We start from the raw sequence: 21,818 nt of genomic DNA on the forward strand, positions 1-21,818 counted from the left end.
CTGGGAAGAGGGATCAGAGGGACTCTGGGTTGTGCACTTCATGTCCCAGCTTCAAAACCCTGCGTGTTGCCTGGGGGATGTTACTCTTTTTTTGTGCCCTGACTCTGCAGTTTGGATTCAAGTACACTGAAGAGACATTTCATACTGTTTCAAGTGAGGTGCCCTCATTTCTGGATAGCAGCACTCTCACAGTAATCCCTGGCTCTGGGCTTCTCTGATGTCTGTTGTTCTCCAAGTGCACCTGAAGCACTTCTCTGGCCCTCAAGTACTGTTCTTGTTGGCAGCCATGAGTGGCAGCATGAGCATCTCCTGCTTCTGTCACATCCCCTGAGCTCTGCCTGGTGCAGGGACATTCCCTGGCTGCTCCACCATCTCCCAGTGTGGCTGCTGGGGCATCCAGCCTCCTGTTCTCCCCAGCTTTCCTGTCCCCAGGGTGGGGAGATGCTCAGGAGGGATTCCTGGGAACCCAGCCCTAAGGGAGATGCTTGTTCTTCACTGGACAAGTTGTTTTGTCAGAGCAGGAAGAAATGTTTGGCTGCCCTGTCAAGCCTGTAGCTCTAATTCTGATATGGACAGCTGCTTTTTTGTGGCACAAACCAGTGTTACACACTGTGAGGGGTGGCAGGGTGAACTGCTGCGGGTGCCCAGCCCTGTCTGGGGGACAGAAAGGCACCGCGCATGATGAGGAAAGAGTCGTAGTGGAGAAAAGTTGGTTTGCTGTTTTTGTATCTGCCCTGTGCCCCTCACACCCGCACCCCCGCCATCCATCCATGCATCCATCCATGCATCCATCCATCCCTCCCTCCCTGCCCCGCTCGGAGCGCGGCCGCCTCGCTGCCGTGCAGAGGCAGCAGCAGATGGCACTCGAGCACCGGCCCAGCCCCGCCGAGCGGCGCTCGCAGTCCTTGAGGGGAGATGGATCATGCCAGCTGTGCACTGCGTCTATAGGACCGCGATTTACATGCCTGGGGTGTTCCTCTGTGCTCGCAGGTCCAGATTGTATCTCTGCTTGTGCAGGTTTGTCCTTACACTGTGTCTGGATGTGAGATGATAAAGGGAGAGTGTTACTTTTCACTCACAGAGACAGACCCCTAATTTGCTTGGATGTGTTTTGTGGTCGTGGCGTGCCTTTCCCTCAGAGCTGCCTCAGTACACAGAAACAAGGTTATTTTTTCCTCAAATAAGATCATTTTGTCCCTCCAGCCAAAATTAAGTGAGCTTGTTGTCCTCCCACTGAAAATGGACTTGCAAGTGCAGGAAGTGAGAAGCAAAGTTCAGCATGATTGTTACAGAGGCAGCAGTCAGAGAGGTGTGAATGAGTCAGGGAAAATGTTCCAGTTGAGATGGTCACAGTGTGCGGGGATGCAGAGGGCTCCCCTGGCTGAGGAGCTCTGGCTCCCCTTGGAGTCCCAGCACTGCTGCTGCTCCTGGCAGAGCTGTCACATCCCAGGGCTGGCTGTCTGCAGGGACAGCTGAGCTTCCAAGCACACAAGCCCTGACCCCAGATTCAGACCATGCTCGTTCTCCTCTGGACCCTGGGACACTTGCCAGTGGCAGCTGAGATGGCACAAGCCCCCAGAGGTGCCCGTGTCAGGCTCTGTTTGCCCAGGTTTTGCCCTTGAACGGGGCAGGATGCTCAGGGTGGGTTTGCACAGGAATGGGGAGGAAGCGCTTCCCCCTGCATCTGCTGAGCACCCCAGCCCCAGGCTGAGTGTGCTGGACCCCACTATTGAAAATGGGGGGGAAAGCACTTGTGAGCCCCCAGCTCTCCCATGTGTGAGAGCCATACAAATCCAGGGGCTTTGTCAGCAGCTTGACCTCTCAGGCAGCGTTCTGGCTCTGCAGTGAAGAGGTGCCCTCGTTCTTCCCCTTGCCTGACTCCTCTGTAATGGAAGGGCTAAATGCTCATTACTTTTTCTGTAGCCTTTTCCACTTGCCAATCAAACGTGTCTGCTTGGGGTTTGTTTTGTTTCCGTGTTGCTGGGGCTGTGCAGGACGCTCCATCTCGCTGTAATTATGGTTCCATCATTGTCTTGGCACAGAAACATCTGCTGTCTCCCTGCGATCTCCACTTCCCTGTTTCTTTGGAGAATTTCGCGGGTCCCGATGACCTTCTATTTTCCACGGCATCTCAGTGTACGCAGCTGTTCCTCTTGCGTTCCTCTGTCTCCCCATCTACCTCTTTCTTTCCTATCAGCATCTCCAATGCATTTGGAGTTTCAGCTCATCTGCTTATCAAATCAATATCTCGCTGTCGCCTCTGCGCCGCGGCCGCTGGGAATGCAGCGCTGGCCCCCCACTGCTGGGCTCCTTCCCTCTGAGCACAGACATCCCAGCTCAATTCCCCTCATTTCCCCATTCCCCAGCTTAAAGTCCATTTTCTCAGGCTTTTTATTTTGATTGTGTTGTGCCCTTTGGCTGTCTGGGTCTGAGGCCCATCAGTGCTGCAGCGATGTGCTGTGGGATGGATGGATGGATGGATGGATGGATGGATGGATGGATGGATGGATGGATGGATGGATGGATGGTGTTGCCACTCAAGGTGATGCCACTGCTGGTTTCTAATGACAAACTGAGCAAAGCTGGAGTGTGTGAGGAGAGGAGCTGTGCTGGGGCAGTGAAGAGACTGGAAAATACAGGCTCAGCTGCTGATTTTGTGTGACCTTGTTGAAAGAGCGTGGGGTTCATGAGAGTGATGAACAGAGATACTTCAGGTTTTATTCTGTTCTGGCACCTTTTATTATTAGGACTTTTATTCATATACCTATTCTCTTAAAAATATTAATTAAAAAATCAGTCCTATAGCTGCTGCAAAATGACTAATAAAACACTGGGATATGACAGGACCTTAAATCTCTGCTTTGTTCTCTGTCTGAAAAGTACGTATCCTAATTCTCCACCTTCTCTTCTGTCTCACCTGCCTGCATGGCAGGACCCCAGCCTGGCACAGGGCACTCCATGAGACTGCAGCAAAATTAATCCTGAAAATATTAAAGGCACATGGATTTTTTATTATTTTAGTCCCCTTCAACCTATGGTCTGTGTACATCTGAGCTAAGAATATCCCATTCCTGAAAGGTTTTCCAGAAGTTTGGCACCTGGGAGGTGTGACAGAGGAGTGGGGAGCAGGTAGGGAACCGGTGGAGGTAAGGAATAACCTCATAGATGGATGGAAATAACACCATGTTTGCATCACAGCTTTTCCTCTTTCAGGGCTGTGTTTATGCAGAGCTGGGTTTTATACAGATCTGCATTTCATGTGGGTGCTTGTACCTAAGTAGGTCTGTGAAATCATGGATTAAGGGTTCTAGTCATCCAAAAGGAGGGATGTGGCAGTTGGAGTGGATAATGACTCCCTGATTGGGGAGGAGAAATGCTCCCATGGAGATGGGAAGCAGCAGGTTTGGTGAGGACTCAGCTCTGGATCCTCACCCAGGCAGAGCTGTCAGAGCATCACCAACAGCAATTCCTGTTCCCTGGGGCAAGGCCAGGGCACCTTTCCCTGGGCTTTTGCCCCTGTACAGGGACAGGTGCCCAGGAGGCACAGCAGCAGCCTGGCTCCAGCACAGGGCTCAGGTGTTGGGCCAAATGGGGATCTGGAATGGGCCAAATCAGAGCAAACTGAGTGGGAATTGCATAGGGAATAAGTGTTAGGGGGAATAATCTGCATCACTTAATGCTCCAACAACTCTGAAATAATTGGCTGTTTCCTGGGCATATCCAGAAGAGCTAAAGTGTTCTCCCTGTTGCCTTTTGCCTGGTGATCTTCCAGAGACCTGATTGTCTGCCTCTCCCTCACCCTCTACCTCCTGGGCCCCCCTCCCTCAAATTTCTCACAGAGTTTGTATTTTTCCCCCAACAATGTCTCTAAAGAATCTCAAATGTGTAACGTGTGTCCCAATGCCTGGGTTTTAATAACGTGCAGCAACCCCCATCAGCACAGGCAATTTCACATTCAACACATTATTGCTATTTAAAGCGCCGAGGTATAAAAATGATTGGCAATCCAGCTCTGCCAGCCCGCGCCGCCGCTGCCAGATTGTGATTTTTAATATTGGCTGCTCTGCGCAGTCGTTCCCTCACCTTTGACTTGCAGATTTCCCAGCGTCAAAATAGCAAAATCATTTTGGGTTGTAGCAGGCACATTGCTCGCTGCTGAAAAGAAGCAATTATCATTAAATATCCCCCTGGCTGGATGTACACAGACACACCCACACGGGCTGGGGCTGCTCCGCGTTTCCAGCCGAGCCTTGCTCCAGCTTTGCAAATATCCCTTACCTGAGCTGCTGGATTTTGTAGGGTGGGCTGTGCACTGTGGCATTAAACAGGGGCCTTCCTCTCTTCTGAAAATACCTTTTCCCTCTTGCTCCCCACAGCGGTGGAGATGTTATGCCAAATACACCTGCTCCAGGCAGCTTTTGGGACAGGAAGGAGGAGGTCTTGGGGAAATCCTGATGCCCTGTGCAGATGTGGAGTGAGCAAAGCCCTGGGAAAAGGCGGCCCCTGGAGCCAGGGAGCGGTGGCAGCACTTTGTCACCATATTTACACTTCCACTTGCCCAACGGGAGGCGTTTGGCTCTCCTCCACTGGCGGAAGGGATTAGCTACTTCATAACATCTCGACAAGATAATCTCTCCAATTTTGCTTGGAAGAAGTCCCTGACAAAGAGCAGCAAAGCAACAATAATACCAGATGAAACAGTAATTGAGTTTGCCTTCTTATTACTTTCTCAGCTAAGTTTGTGTTGGTTTGAATTTTTTTTGTTGTTGTTGTTGGTACAGAACAGCAAAACCATGTCCCTGAGCTGATTCAGACCAGCAGAGTCCCATCTGTGGTGAGCTGCAGCCACACAAGGAGGTGAGCAAAGAGGGGAGGGGGAATGACTGCAAGAAGTTCTGTGCAGTGTAAGTAATGCTACACACTCCATCCTCCCTGGAGCAGTGCTGCTCTGATGGTGCATCACAGCAATGCCCCACGAGAGCCACAGAGCCTTAGTGCTGCATCCATCCTAAATGGCCTCAGCCAGGAAGAACACATCCAGGAGCCTCTGCCCACTCCAGCTAGGTATTTTTCAGTTTCCCCAAGGTTTTCCTTCCCTTGAAAGAGCACCCTAGTATGAAATAGCAGGAAGAATAGCTGCTGGGCTCCTGAGGGCCTGCCGGCGTGGCTCCCCAATGATGCAGAGAGTTCCATTAGCAAAGGTGAAGCTGAGGTGCTCCCAAGTGCCAGCGAGGCAAATGTCACCTCTGGGCACGGCTGCTGCCTCAGCCCAGACAGCCCCAGCTCAGCACCTGCTCCTGCAAAACTGGGCAAGCAATGGTGCGTGCAGGAGGCGTTTGCTGGCACTGTGTTATCCCACTAATATTTCAAGGATAATGTGAGAGGCTGCTGTCAATCCTGGCCTCAAAGCAAAACGCATCATCCTTGTTTCCTGTCTCTGCTCACTAAATGATAGCCATGTATATTTTTAAGGGGATTGTCCTTTGGATTCTTTTTATTTGTCACCCAGTATCAAAGCTCTAAAGGTCACATTTTTCAAGTTCTTTCCTTGGAGCTTCAAAGACTATACATTTACTTTAAACAAAAACTAAAAACCTGGCGATTTTAGAAAACCACTCCACACCCAGGGACTCGGGAAAGCTCTAAATATCACTGCCAAAGCCCAGGGCTCTCAGCTCAGCTTAAGAGCAGTTTGCTTTTGCTTCATTATAACCAGTCTGTAAGTGTATTTACACTTAGAAATTGCACGTTTGTAATTGTGCCCGTTTGTAAGCAAGCTATGACAAACAGGTGTTGAGTGCCCAGTTCTTATTTCAGGCAGTTAAATGTTTGGTCCTGCTCGCCCCATCTCCAGGCTCTGACCCACTCTGGGAGCACAAAGGCTCCAGGTGGAGCAGGGATGCCACTCCAGGGCTGGGGCAGTCACTCAGAGCACACACAGGCACCAGTGCCAGTCTGACCTGGCTGGGTGCCACCTCCAGGACAACACGTGGTGCCCAATCTGGCACCGAGCAGAGGGGAGGGAGATGGTGCCTGACCCAGCTGAGAGCCTTCAGTGCAAAATTAACCCATCAATGTAATTTGGGTAAGTCTGAAGTGGCAGAGTGACTTCATTACAAGGCAGAGCTCCATGTATGATCCCAGCCCTTCTTCCTTCTGTGTCTGGAGCCTGGAAGCCACTTCTGCTGGGCCTCACACAGGCTTTCGTACAGTTCCCAGTGTGAGCCTTAGGCAGGTGGATGAGCCTGGAAGGGAAATGAAGGACCTAAAGATCTGGGTCCTGCTCAGAAGGAAGGAGGGGAGCATTGTTACAGATCTGTCACCCAAAATCTCTTTTGGATCTTACTTTCCTGACAAAGCTTTTTCTAATTATTTGCATTGCTTGATCTTGACATCAATGGAAATTCCAGCTGAATTTTGGCCAAGAAAGGACGGGTATGTCAGGGCCAGTTGCTTAATTATGTTTACAACTAAATTGCTGCAGTACATCTTCACTTCCTCGAAAGTCATTTTCCTCTGCTCTTTAATTTCATAGAACAATATGAAAGACATGAATCTTCATGAAACTCCTCTCCTAATGCAGCAGAGACTCCACAGTGTTTGCAGGCTTTGCTTTTCATCACAAGAGGTCCCAGGGGAGGTTCAAGGTAGGATCCTTGCCATCCCAGCTCAGCAATCACAGAAAGCCAAATAAATAAAGCAGGAAGTTGGCAAAGCCCTGATTCAGCAAAGGCAAATGCACAAGTTCAGCATTAACCTTTGCTTAAAATGATTTGGAACAGAAGAGTTAATCTCATGGCTGCCCAAAAGTCAGACCAGGGATCCAAGGCCTTGACAGTCAGTATATCAGCGCTTTAAATCTAGTGGGAGAGGGTGCTTAAAGCTGAGGAATCTCTTAAATATGGGAAAAGCACTTTCCCTGGAAGGAGGCTGTAACTCAAAGAATGGTTTCCAGTCCATGGCCAGCTGTAGTAGTTGGGTGTGACTGTGGCAAGGCACTGGTGCCCTGAGCGTGGTGATGTTGGATGGCAGCGGATGGGTGACCCCAGGGGAGGCTGCCATGGCCCCACCCCTCCCATGGGGAGGCCAGAGATCCCTGGGCAGTGGGGAAGGCTGGGCACTGGAGGGGTGTCAGGGCAGCAGCTCAGCCGGGGGCTCGGTGCTCCCCCTGCTCACCAGCACCGCCCTGGTGAAGCCTCTCGGGTGCGGAAGGACGGTGCAGGATGGGGGTAAGGGCCCGTGTGGATCAAAACACCCTCCCGGGGAGGGATGCAGGCTCTGCCTCTGGGCTGCAAGGGTGCCACTGGGTCGGAGCAGAGGCAGGGAGTGCAGGACGCCGCCTGCAGAGGTGAGTTTGCGGTATAAACGTGTGGGGCATCCCCGGAGGAGGGAGCGCGATGCTCCCCAAGCGCGGCGGGACGCGGCTCCCGCAGCCCGCACAGCCCGGCTCCCTCCTTCCGTGCTTATCTGATCTGCACCTCCGTAATGATGTGGTTAGAATTGAATTATGGTGCTTTAATGTAGTTACAGCTACATTTCCCAGGCACATTTCTTCCTGACGTACAATGCTGGAATTTAGGATGTGGCCAGAGGCTGAGTGTGACTCCTTGTCTCCCGGGCTCGCTGCAGCCTTGCCACGGGCTGTGCCAGGCCCTGGCCGGAAAGGCAAACCCAGGAGCTGGAGATGAAAATCAGCGAATGACATGGAAAGCCAGGGAACTGCATTAAAGGTAAGCCCAGGGTGAGAGCCCTGTGTGCAGGGAGTGAGGCTCCTGCCTGCGCATGGCCAGGCATGGCTGGACAACAGCTCCTGGTATGGACAGCGTCCCACAGCTGCGTCTGTTTTGTCCTGGTTTTCCAGCTGCAGGAAAATACCTTCAGAGATCCATGGAGGACGGGGTGCTCTTTAGCCAATACACGTGGTAGTGTGACTGTGAGGATTTTGTGCCCATTGAAGATCTGGGCCGAGATAGTCTAAAGCCCCGTGGAAACTTTCTTGCTCCGTGTGTCCTTTGATGCGAACATGGAATTTGCTGTATCAGCAATAAGAATCATTTGATTAACTGGAAAGGAGCAAAGTAGTTAACTCTAAAGTCAGACAGGAAATGATGGGTTTGCCATTTCCATCACGCCAGAGGTGCAGGAAAGCCCAAACTCCAAAATGTGAGGGATCCCCACAATCTCCGGAGTGGGAGCTTTGCTTATCAACCTCTCAGGGTGTTTTCATCAATTCTGATCTGCCTGTTGTTAATTTAGAGCGATGGTGTCCTCTGGGGAGTGACTTGTTTTTCCTACCCCTGATTCAGCTCCACACTTGTGAATTTTAAATGCATGTGCATATATAAATGAATGTCTGTATTTATCCAGATCCTGCCAGCACATGTTTTGCAATAATTCTCCTTGGATGCTCTTGCTTTCTCCCGCAGTCAATTTTTTTGAATGACATGGAACTGATAATGGATGTGGTTTCAGTGTGATCAGGCTGACTCGTCTCATTCCACCTCTCCTGCTTTTGAGCAAGAATGTGAGGACTTGCTGTGTCTATTTTAGATTCCGTCATGAAAGGAATAATTGAGATTGAGATTCTTAGTCACTCAATGCGGAAGGTCAGGGAATTAATGCTGTGTTACACCAGACCATTCATTTACTGGGCCTCCTTTTTTTTCCCCTTAACTGTCTGTAGAGGAAAACAAATGTGGCTCAGAGAAGGTAACGCATCTTCAACACCGTACACAGCCCCAGCCTCTGATAATACACACTGTTTATCTTTATTTTGGGGGTGTTCCAGGGTAGTTTTATCATCATAATTGATTAGTGGCGACAGGGAGAAAAAAATCCAAGAGTAGCAGGAAGAAATGATTCTGGTGAATCCATTGACTCAGTGGTAGCATTGATCTACTTCTGGGAATTATTTATAGGAGAAGATTCATGGTTAATAATATTAGTTTGGACTTTGGGAGCAGTTTATCAGAGGCTCTTAAAGGCCTTTGGTAAAAATTAATCAGGGAGAGAAATAAGGTAGACAGCCTGGTTTCAGGAGAGGGAAGGAAATGGGATTTCTGGCATAACTCTGTCCACCCCAGGGTGAGAGACAACACAAGGGGTAACTTGGGGTGCTTGGATCTGTCCAAGCACAGGAGTGAGAGGCTGGGTTTCCAGCTGCTCTATCAGACAGCAGAGCTGGGGAAGTCTTTGGCAAATTCCCCACCAACACCCTCCTCCAGGTGAAGCCAAGGTGCCCACAGGACAGTGACCCCCAGATCCAGCAGGGAGAGCTGCCCAGGGACAGCACAAACCCTGCTCTTCCCCTTCCTCTCCTCCCTGCTTTGTTTTTGGCTTTAACTTAATTGATCTGTATCCTGCAATCCTACCCGCAGGAGGAATGACACATCTGAAAAAAGCAGGAGGATTTGTTTAAAGTGAGCTGCTTGGGTTTTTCACTGTGTGTATATATAGAATTGCCTGGAAGTAGTAAATAGAATTAAACACTGTGGTTCTGAAAAACAGAATTCTCAGGGCTGTCTGTTGATTTCAAAGCTGACAAAAACAAAGCAGGCTTTGAAATCTTTCCTTGCAGAGCTTCCCCCTCCTCCCTTATCATATGAAAGATGGGCCTGATAATATTTGGGTTTTATTCTTCTTTTGAAACAGTTGAAAAAAACGCTGTTTTTTCAGTTATGATGAAAATCACGATGTTTTTAATAAGGTCAGTGTAATGTCTTCATTAGCAAATGCTGAAATAATTTGATGCAGATCTGGAACTTGACAGGGAAAAACTCCAGTGTCTACCCAAAATATAGAGCCACGTTTGCACCAGGTGTGAACCAGTAGTGCTTCCCTAAAATTACTGGTTCTGGGATAACCTATTCCTGTTTAGGGACTGGCTGCTGTGTTTTTAGGTCACTCCCTCCTGCACAGCCAGGCTCAGTGGTTTTTGGTTGTTTTCCTGCCTGGCCCTAGGCTGCTGAGAGCCCCAGGGCTGGGCAGTGCTCATGGGCGTTGGGTTTGGTGGTTTCCTTTCAGCTGATGCAGCAGGTGGAAACAGAGGGGCAGGCAACATGGGAAGAAGTGTAGAGCTCACACGAGGAAACACAGGTGATGTTAATGGATGGGCAGCCTAAAATGAAATAAAAAATATCCAACGCCCTAAGTCTGCACTCTGCTGAAATTTTGTCTACAGATATCACAACCAAAGCTGCTGAGTGCTGTGCAGCTAAAAGCCTGTCCTCTGTTGTGAATCCCAGGGACACAGAGGAAGTCTTTGCCCAGCTCTTTGGAGATGTGGATGGTACCCAGACAGCCCTAACCAGTCTGACACCCCAGAGCCTGATGACATCTCTTCCATGCCTTGTGCTGTGTCTCCTCCCTCCGAGGCAGGGCTGGCACAGCCCCTCTCCTGGTGCGGCTCTGTGGGTAACACCCGAGGCAGAGATGCACCAAGAACACCAATTGTTTGCAATGACATATTCTGCATTTTAAACGATCTCTGACTTCCTGGCAGCTCCCCAGCACATCACCCCCTGGAATTCTGTCTAAATAATGTTTGTCAGGTGAAGGCACAGCTGGGCAGCAGGCAGGGCCCTGCTCCTCACCGGGGACCTCGAAACCCACCGGCCGATCAATCTCCACAACCTGCTAAATGATAGATGGAATGTAATATAGGTCATTATTCCTTCCCTACGCGTGAAAATGAATTATTCAGTAAAGATTTAGATCCTTTTTATTATGACACTGAATTTATAGAGCATACAACACATAAATGCAGATTCCTGCAGCCCCAGATAGATGAACTCATTCTCCAGGCAGCGTGAGGTGGATGCAGCCCCTTGGCATTGCTGCACAGCAAAGACAGGATGTCCAAGGAACACACTGCAGCCTGGGAGATTGGGACCTGCCACCTTCCCTACCTGGAACAGCATTCCCAATCCATGCCCAGCTGGTTTAGGAGCCCAAGATCTCTTCGTTTCAGAAATCAGGCTCTCAGGGCCCATGTATCTCCAAGGAGATTTGGGGTCTCATGTCACTTTGGCCTTATAAATGCTGATCTTAACAAACTCTGCATCTCAGTCTCTGATATGAAACAGGAGTTGAAAAATTGAAAGGAAATTGTTGAGGCTAAAGCCTGCTAATGAGAGTAGGGACTACGTGAGTATGTGGACAGGTGTGATTGTCCCAAATTCCTGTGTCCTGCAGAGCCACCATGGAGGATCTGGGCTGGTTTGAATCAATAGCAGTAACTTTCCTTGTTATTGGACTAAATGCTTCAACTTTTAATTGTGCAGCTAGGGAGAATGTTATCCCTGGCCGGCAGTTACAGATTGCAGCTTTGCAGTTCATTAGCTACTTCCCAAATTCCGCTGGGATTTTGGATTTTTAGCATGAACATTAGAGGCTGGAGAGGAGGAGAGCAGAGGGCAAGCCTGCAGACTCTCAGTGGGCTAGAGGAAAATCCGGGATTGGGGCTGGAATAGCACCTTTGGGGCTGGGTGCTGTCGACAAAGGAGAAGGGCAGCAGCTCCTGGTTTGTCACCCCTGGGCTTCAGGTGCCCAGCGTGTCCCCAGAGCATCCCTGGTGCCGTGGGTTTGGCTTCTGCTGTGACAGCAGAGTGCTCAGAAAGAGCAAAACCAACTGAACAGATTGAAACTGCTCACATCCCTGAACCCAGCCTCAGCTCTGAGGGAGGTGGAGAGAGAATGTACTGATAAAGTCTTCCCAAAGCCGTTTGACCTGCAACGTTCACTGATGGAAGGGATAGCAGTGGAGATTTCCTTTTAATATATAGCAATCAAAATTTCTTTCTGAGCTATAAGCAGCTGCACTGAAGTTCCTTCTGTCCATCAGCACAATCTGTCTTGTGCTTGTTCATTCTGGAACCCCTTTAAAATTCTGCACTGCTGCCAGAGAGATTAAAGGGGTAATATAACCCCAGGAACCGCTCTCCTGACTAGTAATTTCCCGGTGATTATTACAAGAAATAGCTAAGATCTAAAGGAAGCTCAAAGGGGGAGAAAAAGACTGTTCTTTAATCCCCCCCATCCATTTCCTTTGCACATCGGTGCTGCTCACCCTGCTGGGGCAGGGCTGGGTCAGCCCCTTTTCCCTGCCCGCTCTGGAGGAGCAGAGCCTGCCCCACTGCTGGGCCAGAGTTCAACACTTCATGGCAAAACAAACCAAATAAAGGGAATTATATCCCGTTTTACAGTGGTCAGCATCACAGCGTGAAGAGAGGTGTTTCTCCAGTGGGCCTGACCTCCCAGCCCTGCACACATCCATTTATTCCCACCTTGTTCATTAGTCCCTGCTGGAAAGTACATCCACTTACTGCCCCCAGCCCCAGTGAAAATATTATAATCCCTGAGCTGGAAATAGTTGGCAATCCCAAAACAGCTCTTGCAGGCTTGGCTGCTGAGCTGGGAGGTCTTTGGGTGGGAGGCACTCGGTGCTGGACAGGTGGAGGAACTCCAAACCCACTGATGTCTCTGAAAATTTCCCGAGTCCCTAAAATTTAATTTTCCTCCCCTGGACACCCAGCAGGCACTTCCCAGGCCCTGGAATTGTCCCCTGACACCCGGCTGGGCTGTGTGGGGTGGGGAGCAGAGCAGGGGGCCAGCAGGAACAGCCAGTTTCAGCCAAAGGCCACCCCTCGTGAGGGTCGGGGGGCCTGGGCAGGGTGTGAGGGGCCCGGGGGTACAGTCCCATGAGGGGGAGACAGTCCCATGACGACAGTCTCGGGGTACAGTCCCGTGAGGACAGTCCCGGGGTCAGTCCCGTGAGGACAGTCCCATGAGGACAGTCCCGTGAGGACAGTCCCGGGGTACAATTCCGGGGTACAGTCCCGTGAGGACAGTCCCGGGGTCAGTCCCGTGAGGACAGTCCCATGAGGACAGTCCCGTGAGGACAGTCCCGGGGTACAATTCCGGGGTACAGTCCCGTGAGGACAGTCCCGGGGTACAATTCCGGGGTACAGTCCCGGGGTCAGTCCCATGAGGACAGTCCCGGGGTCAGTCCCGTGAGGACAGTCCCGTGAGGACAGTCCCGGGTGTCGCGGACACGAGTGAGGGACGGACGCGCGCGGGGGGGGGCGGGAGCTGCGCGGGGAGGGCGCGGTGACGTCACGGTGACGTCACAGAGGGCCACGCGCCGGCGGAGGCCCCGCCCCCGCGAGGGAGGGCGGGATGGAGGGAGGGGAGGATGGCGGCGGGGGGAGGGAGCGCCGGCGCGGCGCTGAGCTAAGCCGATCCCACGTGTGACGGATCTGGCTGCTGCCCCAGCGCCTCTCCAGTGAGATCCTCCGGTAGCGGAGGGAGGAGGAGGAGGAGGAGGAGGAGGAGGAGGAGGGGGGAACGGAAAAAGGGGCAAAGCAAGCGGAGCGAACCGAGCCGGAGCCGGGCCGGGGGGGGCGGGTTGGGCGGGCGGGGGGGGTTCTCTAAGGGGCTCTCGCTCGGCGCGGCCATGGAGGCGGACGGGAGCCAGGCTACCTCGGGGAGCCCCGGAGAGGCGCAGCACGACCCCGGGTAAGTCGGCGGGGCGGCGGGGGCGCGGAGCGCGGCGGCGAGGGGTGGTCAGGCGGGCCCGCCCCGCTCCGCGCCGCTCCGCTCCGCGCCCCTCCGCCCCGCCGGGAGCTGCCCCGTCAAAATGGCCGATCCCGCACCGGCGCTCAACTCCGCTCTGCTCTCTCCCTCCAGCAAGATGTTCATCGGCGGCCTCAGCTGGCAAACCTCACCAGGTAACCCCCGCCCGCCGCCCCCTCCCCACGCGTGTCCCGCCCCGCGTGGGCCGCGTCCCGCCGGCCGGGCCCTGCCCGCGCCCCCCCATCCCTGACCCTCCTCTCCCTCTCTGCTCTCTCTCCGCAGACAGCCTTAGAGACTATTTTAGTAAATTCGGAGAAATTAGGGAGTGTATGGTCATGCGGGACCCCACCACCAAGCGCTCCAGGTAAAACCGCCGCCCACCCCGCTCGGGCTGACAAACTTCGCGAGTTGCGGTCGGGGCGGGTGGACCCGCAGCCCCCGGTGCCGGCCCAGAAGCCCGGCCCGCATCCCCCCGCACGCGTGGGGCGCTGCGGGAGGGCTCTCCCCGCCCGCATCCCTCCAGCCCGGAGCAGGAAACAAAGCGGCCGGTGGAGCCGGAGAGGGGCCGGGGGTCGGAGCCGGCCGCCCCTGCTCCCGGAGGCTTCGGGGGAGGGCGGAGGAAGGAGGGGGACCCAGCGGTTTATTTTTATGACTTCTCCCTTTGGCTCTAATTCTCATCACCACCCCCCCCACCCCCCCGCCATCCCCTCGCTCTTTGTCTCTCGCAGAGGCTTCGGGTTCGTTACGTTCGCGGATCCGGCGAGTGTAGACAAAGTCCTGGCCCAGCCGCACCACGAGCTGGACTCCAAGACGGTAGGTGCTGCTGCGGGGGCTGCCCGCCGCCCTGCCCGCACCCGCGGCCGCGACCCGGCCGCTGCGAGCCCCGCTCGGGCCGGTGCCGCGGGCGGTGCCAGGCTGTCATTGAACCGGGACCTTGCGTGCCTCGGCTTTGCCTTTATATTTTTTATAGACTCTGCCTTTTAACTTGCCAAAAGCGGTAACTTTCTTTTTTTTTTTTTTTTTTTTTTTTTTTTTGAAATCGGAATTCACCCATACCGACCGCTGGCTCCTCCCCCGGCCTTATATTTTATTGAGCGGTGACATTGAAAAAGCTGTGGAGTAAAATCCAACTTTTTTTGGTGTTGGGCTGCGGCATGCTTTCTGCAGGGAACTTTGTGATTCTTTTGATTGATTATTTATGTATTGTTGAGCGCGTTTCAAGGTGGGAGTGACTTACTGTCAAACCGAGAAAGCTGCTGCTCGTGTCATTTCCCAAAGTCATTTTTTGGAGAGGTCCCCTCACCTGTGATGGCAGGGCCCCGGCGAAATGCACGCGGTAATTTATGGGAAGCTCTGCCAGAGCTGGAGAGTGGATGTGGTAGAGAAGCACAAGTCCTAATGTGTTGTTGTTTCTCCAGAGCTTTTTGCTGCGCTCGGTCTCCAGTGCATAATGTAAGGAAAAAAATGCTTGTGAGATGCAGCTGATTTTTTATTTTTTAAATCAACATTACATTTTTGGGTTTTTTTTAAACAAAAATTCCACACCTGAGTTTGCCCCCTGCCCCAATGTGGTGCTTTCAGTGTTGGGTCAAACAAAAGGTGTCGGGCAAGTGCAGCTCTGGGCCCTGTGTTCTCCCTGTGACCCAGGCCAAGCAAAAAGATGAAGTTTTGTGCCTCGTACTTGGTTGTAGTTTTGAGCCTGGGCAGAGCTGGGAGGGGAGGGGGGAAGGACACTGCTAGAGGTCATCAGTGCTCTGGTGCTGCTGGCTCGGAGGGGGCTGTGTTTGGGAAGGGAGCTGTCTGCAGAGACCTTCTGCTGGGCACACCGAGCGTGCTCCTTGCTGGCACTGGGGTTTGCAGGCGGCCTTCTGGGGCTTAAGGGGTTTATTTTAACCTGAGCCTGGTGTTGGGAGCAAGCCTGTCTCGGTGCTGCAACATCTCACGGGTGCCTGTGTGTGCGAGATTGTAGTTCAATGAAGAAAGGGAGAAGCAGGGAGCAAACGTGAGGATATGTTTTTTTTTTAAATGTAATTTATATGGAAACAAAAAGCTTAAAGCTCTTGTAGAAGCAGGTGGAATCTAGTGTTTTAATTCGACCTGCAGATTCTGCTGGGCTTGCCTGAACATGAAGCCCATGCTTTCACATGCCTTAATAATTTGATTTTAGGTTTAATCAGATATGGTAAGATAACTGATTCAGCCGTGCTCCTGAAATTAAACTCACCAGACTTTTCATGTACAGCTATATTCTCTATGTGTTTTTAAAGATAAATTTAGATAAGAAGAACAAAGGCAAACAGTATCTTGAACGAGAGTTAAAAAAAAAAAAATCATGGGAGGACACCCTGTCATATTTCTGACTATAATTAGGTCCTCCCCCAGCTTTTTTCTTGTATCACAGTCTAGTCCCTGCAATGTATTAATTTGCTCTTCTCTGGGGGAGGGGTGAAGAGCTTCACCGGGGCAAATCTGCCTCGGTGTTGGTTGTGTGATAATGACTGAATCAATCCAAATACAAAACTGACCTTAGAATCAGTAATTCAGCCTAAAAGTGAAGCCCAGAGCCCGGCAGGTCCTTTCAGGCGTGTATTTGTAGAGTATTGTAGTAACTGTTGTGCAGTATAACAAGGCATTTGACTCTGTTTCAACGTTCAGCACAGGAGGCAGATCGGTTGGGTATTGGCATGGAAACGTCGCTCTTGTTTACAGTTACGTTAAAAGCTTTGTTTAGGTAATGGCCATTCATATCAGAAATAGTATTATAGTCATTTCCTAGAGGACTTGTAGATACAGTAAGTAGAATTGTACCTAACTAACTAATTTTTTTTTTGGTAGAACTTTGGTTTTTTTGGTTTTTTTTTTTTTTTTTTTGTTTCCTTTTTGGTTGTTGTTTAAATAGTTGACAGGGTTATGCAAAAGGTATGGATTTGCCACATTCGTTGCTAGTGTTTGTTTTCAAAGGCTGGTGGTGTTTATGCAAAAGGTTGTGGGAAGGAAAATTCAGTTCTTTTAGAAAATCTGTCGCTGTGGTGCAAGGGACTCCATGCTCTTTGAACTGACCTTCAAAAATGAATGTGTTGCTTTGGAGTTTAATGGCTCTCCCAGCTTTTTACCAGCAGGACTTTGCAGTGATGTCCCTCTGGTGGGCCTGGTGTTCTTTGGTGGGAAAACCTGTAGTTTTGGAGCAAACATAGAAAAGTGCATATTTTTCCACCTTTGGATATTGCTGTGGAAAATCCGTACCTGTTGTATTTCCCCAGTAGACAAATGCCTAGTCAGTGCTGAATATATTTGTAGATAATGTTAATCTCTATGAAAAGGTTAGCTCTCTAGATAAATAATTTTACTCTTTATGCTTTTTGAACAATAAAATGGCATGTAATCGCTCATTTCTCAGGTGTGTCCTAAAAAAGGTACAATATTTGTATCTGATAGAGGCAAATCAGTTTATCAGTTGCACATCAAATGTCTGCGGTATTTCCCATTTTGACAAATTAATTGAGTAAAACTGCTTTTTAGGAGAGACCCGTGGTTATTTAGCAGTGACAGGAATATTTACCACCGCAGGAATAACAATACCAAATGCAAACATCTCCTTTTCCTCAGGGTTTGCTTGAGGGGGGAGAAACACAACAAAAGCCAGTCCCAAAGTCTACAAGAGCCCGTCCTTCTGAATGTGCTTAACGCTGCCGGCGCCAGTGGCATCCCTTGGTGGCACAGGCAAGGACAGCACCGAAAGCAGTTGCAGGTTGCACAGTCCAGGCAGGATCCAGTACTTCAGAAGATCCTTCTCCAGGCCCTTTTTGTGGAAGATGTCTGCGTGCAGGTGCTGCTGAGAGCCAGCAGTGAGGGCAGCAGCGCACGGGCGCTGTGTTGCGGTTTAGGGGAGCTGCTGTTGGAAGGGCTGATGGTTTTGTTTACATCCAGCCCTCAAACCCCACCGGGTGCCGTTCCTCTGTGCCTGCGGTGGTGCCTTTTTGGTTTCATGTAATTTTTGAATGGGAGAGAGGAGTCCCTTTTTAGAGATGACCCCGTGGAAGTTGTGTGAGGTTGCAGAATTAGCATTTTGGAATGCAGAGGGGACGTGCTAATTCATGCAGCGCAAGGGGAGCCAATGCTGCATCTTTAAACAGGCCAGGGGGGTAAAGCAAGGATTTTTTTCTTCCCCCTTTCTTTTTGTCTGTGGTGACGTGTATGAACATGGATAGTTTGAGTAACTCCGTAATGGAAAACCTTGTTTAGGAAGTTGTTTATTTTTGAGTTCACTGCGTGTATATTTCACACACATGAAACTCGTTTGTAACTTACTCCTCTCCCTTCCTGCCCCATCCCAGAAATGTCCCTTTCGAGTTTTCCATTGCTCACTTATTTTCTTTGAGAGTGAGTAAATCACATCAGTTGGGTATATTATTATGGAGGAGACTCTAGTCCTTCAAATGTTTCAGTTTTAATAATTGAAATGTGAATAATTTGACTTTGCTTTCCTTTTTTGTATGGTGTTGCTTGTCAGTTAGCAAAACAAAGCAGAAAAAAAGAAGTAACCCCAAACCCAAGTGCAGGAAGGGGCAGGTGTCAAAGCCACCAAGTTTAGACGTTGGTCAGGAGTGCTGGCCCTCTTTCTGTGCAACCTCTAGGGCATGAGGATAATCCTCAACATGCGGTTTTGGTGGTAGAGGCAGCACCCAGAGACTGATCCAGAGCTCCCTGAGCACCCATGGGGATTGCTGCCCGGAGGATGATGGAGGAGAAGTGCAGAGAGATGTTTTCTTCCTGTCCTCCCATCTCCCCACCCCTGCCAAACTCCCCAGACAAACCCAGACTGTGACCTGTCATTTCCAGAGTAGCTCTGGATGACCCGGTGTGCTGAATTGCAAGCCTGAGAAATGAGGGATTAATAATTCAGTGATTTAAAATCAAAATAATGTGAAATGACAACCAAAGCTACCCTGTTGATTTCCCCTTTCTTTTTCCTCAGATTGACCCTAAAGTTGCGTTTCCCCGACGAGCACAGCCCAAGGTAAGTAGGAGGATCGATAATAGGATTTCAGGCACACAGAGAATCATTGTTGCCAGGCAGTTCGGGTTTCAGCCGGGGAATTGGCAATGAAAGCTTTTAAAGCTGCTGCTGCTGGGGGGGTCAGTGTGTGTGCCTGGGGCCCAGGAGCTGCTCTGTGTCCCTGCAGAGCTGCTGGGTTGGGCTGGGCAGCAGGAATGGGCCGGCTCTGCCACAGCCCCGCGCCCGGGCGGTGCTCTGGGCACCGGGCTGGGTGCATGGGCACTGCTTGGATTGAGTGCAGCCTTCAGGCTTGTTTTGAGCTGAGCTTTCAGTTCTGTGCTTGTGATGGATGGGGATCTATCTCTGCCTTCATTGTTTGCAAATTTCCTTTTGTGTAACTCAAGAGATGTGCGTGGAGTTGTGCGTAAGGCTCGCATGGAGAGTTCCTGGTGAGGCTCTGGGGCTGCTGGCAGCTCCGTAGGAGCAGGGGAGCACAGAGCTGGGAGTGTCCAGCTGGGAGTGTCCAGCTGGTCAGGCTGGCCGGAGCGCTGGCCTGGCCGCCAGTCCTGGCAGTGGCACGGGGACCTGCAGGGACAGAGGCTCTTGTGCCCCTGCACTCCCTCCAAATGCCACTGGTGCCATTTCTCCTGCAGGAGCTGCCCATGGAATACGAGTGATTGTTGCTCTTTAGGTTGTGCCTAATGAAAACAAATCAGTTTCAAAGCCAGACTTGCAGCGTGTGAATTTTGAAAGCCAGAGGCCGAAAGAAAACTTTTGCAATTGACTTTTTTTTAATTTGTTTTTGAGAGTCTATTGGAAAAAACTTAATTTAACTGATGTATGGCACTTGTGTACACACTTGTCATCTTGGGTAACTTCAGTCTTCTGGTAAAAATGGGAGAAAAAGGCTGCAAAGTTGTACATGCAAGTCAATAAGGAAGAGGTGTTTAAAGTTGGTGGTGGGAAACTCCCTGACCTGCAGCCTGAACTGTTATTGCATACAGCTCCTCACGAAAGCAAGCAGTGTAACTGGGTGTGTTGAACCATGATGTTAAATATTGCACAAAATAGGCATCTAGGAAAAACCCTGTGTCATTTCAAACCCCCAGGCATGGCACAGGAGAGGTGCTGGGGAGCTCTTAAAAAAAAAAAGAACAAACCCCAACAGCCTACTCTCAGAATTTTAAACCAGACTAATGTAGGCAAATGTTTAGAGGTTCTTCTCTTCCTAGGACATATCTAATTACTAATTGGTGAATAATAGTGTGCCTGGCTTGCTTCTGCACTGAGCAAAGAGTTTATAGTGTGTGGGGCTTGTGGCTTCTGGATTATGTTGTTGGATTGATGCCATCTGTAATATACAGTTTAAAGTTAACAGAATTTTGATCATGAGCTTGATGGGCCTATCCTCCTTCCCAATACCTTTTAAAGGTTAATTTACATTTTAAACTGTCTTCAGTGCCAGTTATCTGTTTCTACAGTGTTATTTGGAGAAGTTTGTAATGGGCACAACAGAGCTGTTAAGCTGTCCCATGTGATTTCTTCTCTAACAATTAAAAAAACGAGGACATGTTTTGTGTCGAGCATATTAGTGAGTTAAATTTTTGTGTTAAAAAATGCAAAATCAGGTTGTATTGACAAAGGGGATTTTGTTTTTCTACACGTAGGGGTTTTTTCCCTTGGTTTTTGGTAACAGACATCTTTCAAGCGTGGGGCAAATGCTGGAATGGACATCAAATTCCACTCTTAGCAGGAGCTCGCTCTCTCTGGAGAGGTCAGCAGTGTCTGTTGCTGCTTTTTACAGTTGTCCTTTCTAAAGTGTTGGGATTTCTACGGGGCACTTGAAAAAAATCTGAAGATTGAAAACAGCCTGATTTGGAGACTGGGGAAAATCAGATGCAATAAAGAGCAGATTTTACATCAATTATGATGTATTATTCTGGCAAGCATTTCATAATCTGAATATTTTGTTTTCTGTTTTTTTAATTAGATACTGAATTAAGGTTTTGGACTTTAGTTGTTCATTTATCCCAGTTGAATAGCGAATGCTCAGCGTTAAAATGTGACTGTACTTTAGTCTAATTAACTAGCTAATGCTTGGGTCTGTGGAGATTAATGGCATTTAATGAAATGTCTCTGTCTCTCTAGGTGCAAGGAGAGAATTTGTTTTTTGTTTTGTTTTGGTTTTTTTTTTTTCCCTGAGTAATCTTGCTTCCTGGTACGTTTAGTAAAATGGGGATTTGTTTGGGTTTTTTTTTTCTTTTCCTGTGCTTTTCCTGGCAGTGATGGGGGCTGGGGGTGCATTCCCCCATCTTCTGCCTCCATCCCTCCATCCCTCCATCCCTCCATCCCTCCATCCCTGTCCTTACAGCTGATCTTTGCCCCTGCCTTTTCCAGCCCACACTCACTTGTTCCTCCCCTCCTGATCCACTGGAGCTGCCCAGCCCTGAGGCCCTTTCAAACCCCAGCCCAGTGAAACGCTTTATTTTATTTTGGGTTTTTAAACCGCATCTCGGCGGTTTGACGCCTCTCTGGTGGTGCAGATTGGCTCCCGAGCCGGCAGCACAGGTTATAACAGCCCAGCGTTCTTCCCTGGTTTCCTTAGAATGACCCTGCAGAAATCCTCCCGAGTGCCTCCCCTGGGTTACTGGATGTGGAATCCTGCTCTCCTTGGAGGGCCAGCGCCGCTTGAAGCTGTTGTTTCAGGAATTCTGCTGCAGGGTTTAGCTCCTTGGGCTGCTGGGGAATATATGTCTCCTTCCTTGAGGCTCTGTTCCGTGATAAAATCTGCCTTGCTCCCCGTGCTGGAAGGCACTGTGTAACAGGAGATCGTTTGTAACTCTGCTGACTTAACAAGTCCTTCAAACGCAGCACTGATGGGGTGCCAGTAGTTTTGTGCCCCCTTCTGAATATTGGAGACTACAATAATTGAGTTACTGTTACACATAGGCTGCCATTTCTGATGTTCCCTGCTCTGTTAGGTTGGAGAATATTCATCACAGGGGTTGGTGCAGGACTGTCCTGGCCCCTGTGCCCGTGGCCAGCTGGGTTTCCTGTCTGCCTGGGCACGGGGGCTCTGACCCTAACCCTAACCCTTGGGCACCTGTGGTGCCCCCCGGGCAGGAGCAGTGCCCGCAGCTCTCCTTTGGTGTGGGACTGCGAGCTGCCTGCTCCAGAGCAGCCAAAGGAGGGCATGGCCTCTGGGGATAACGCCCAGGCTAACCTGGGATTGTGTTTTAAAGCCAACCAG

At 50.4% G+C, this 21,818-nt stretch overlaps 1 protein-coding gene across 15 annotated transcripts in view; it reads left to right on the plus strand.

Annotated features, from left to right (window-relative positions):
- Positions 1–13,179: 13,179 nt before the first annotated feature.
- The window catches only part of MSI2 (musashi RNA binding protein 2), a 197,997-nt gene continuing 189,358 nt past the window's right edge, over positions 13,180–21,818 (plus strand). For 5 of the 15 annotated variants that reach the window (XR_012583512.1, XM_074557070.1, XM_074557075.1 and 2 more), the window contains exons 1-5: positions 13,182–13,515; positions 13,687–13,727; positions 13,855–13,936; positions 14,301–14,385; positions 18,548–18,589. Coding sequence is in view for 12 of the 15 variants with exons in the window: in XM_074557070.1 (XP_074413171.1) it covers positions 13,454–13,515; positions 13,687–13,727; positions 13,855–13,936; positions 14,301–14,385; positions 18,548–18,589 (312 nt within the window). In the remaining 3 variants the exon portion in view is untranslated. Of the gene's footprint in view, positions 13,516–13,686; positions 13,728–13,854; positions 13,937–14,300; positions 14,386–18,547; positions 18,590–21,818 lie in introns of all 15 variants that reach the window. The other 10 variants (XR_012583510.1, XR_012583511.1, XM_074557071.1 and 7 more) reach the window with 5 other exon arrangements.

The sequence above is a fragment of the Zonotrichia albicollis genome, chromosome 22 (assembly GCF_047830755.1).
Source record: "Zonotrichia albicollis isolate bZonAlb1 chromosome 22, bZonAlb1.hap1, whole genome shotgun sequence".
Lineage (NCBI taxonomy): Eukaryota > Metazoa > Chordata > Aves > Passeriformes > Passerellidae > Zonotrichia > Zonotrichia albicollis.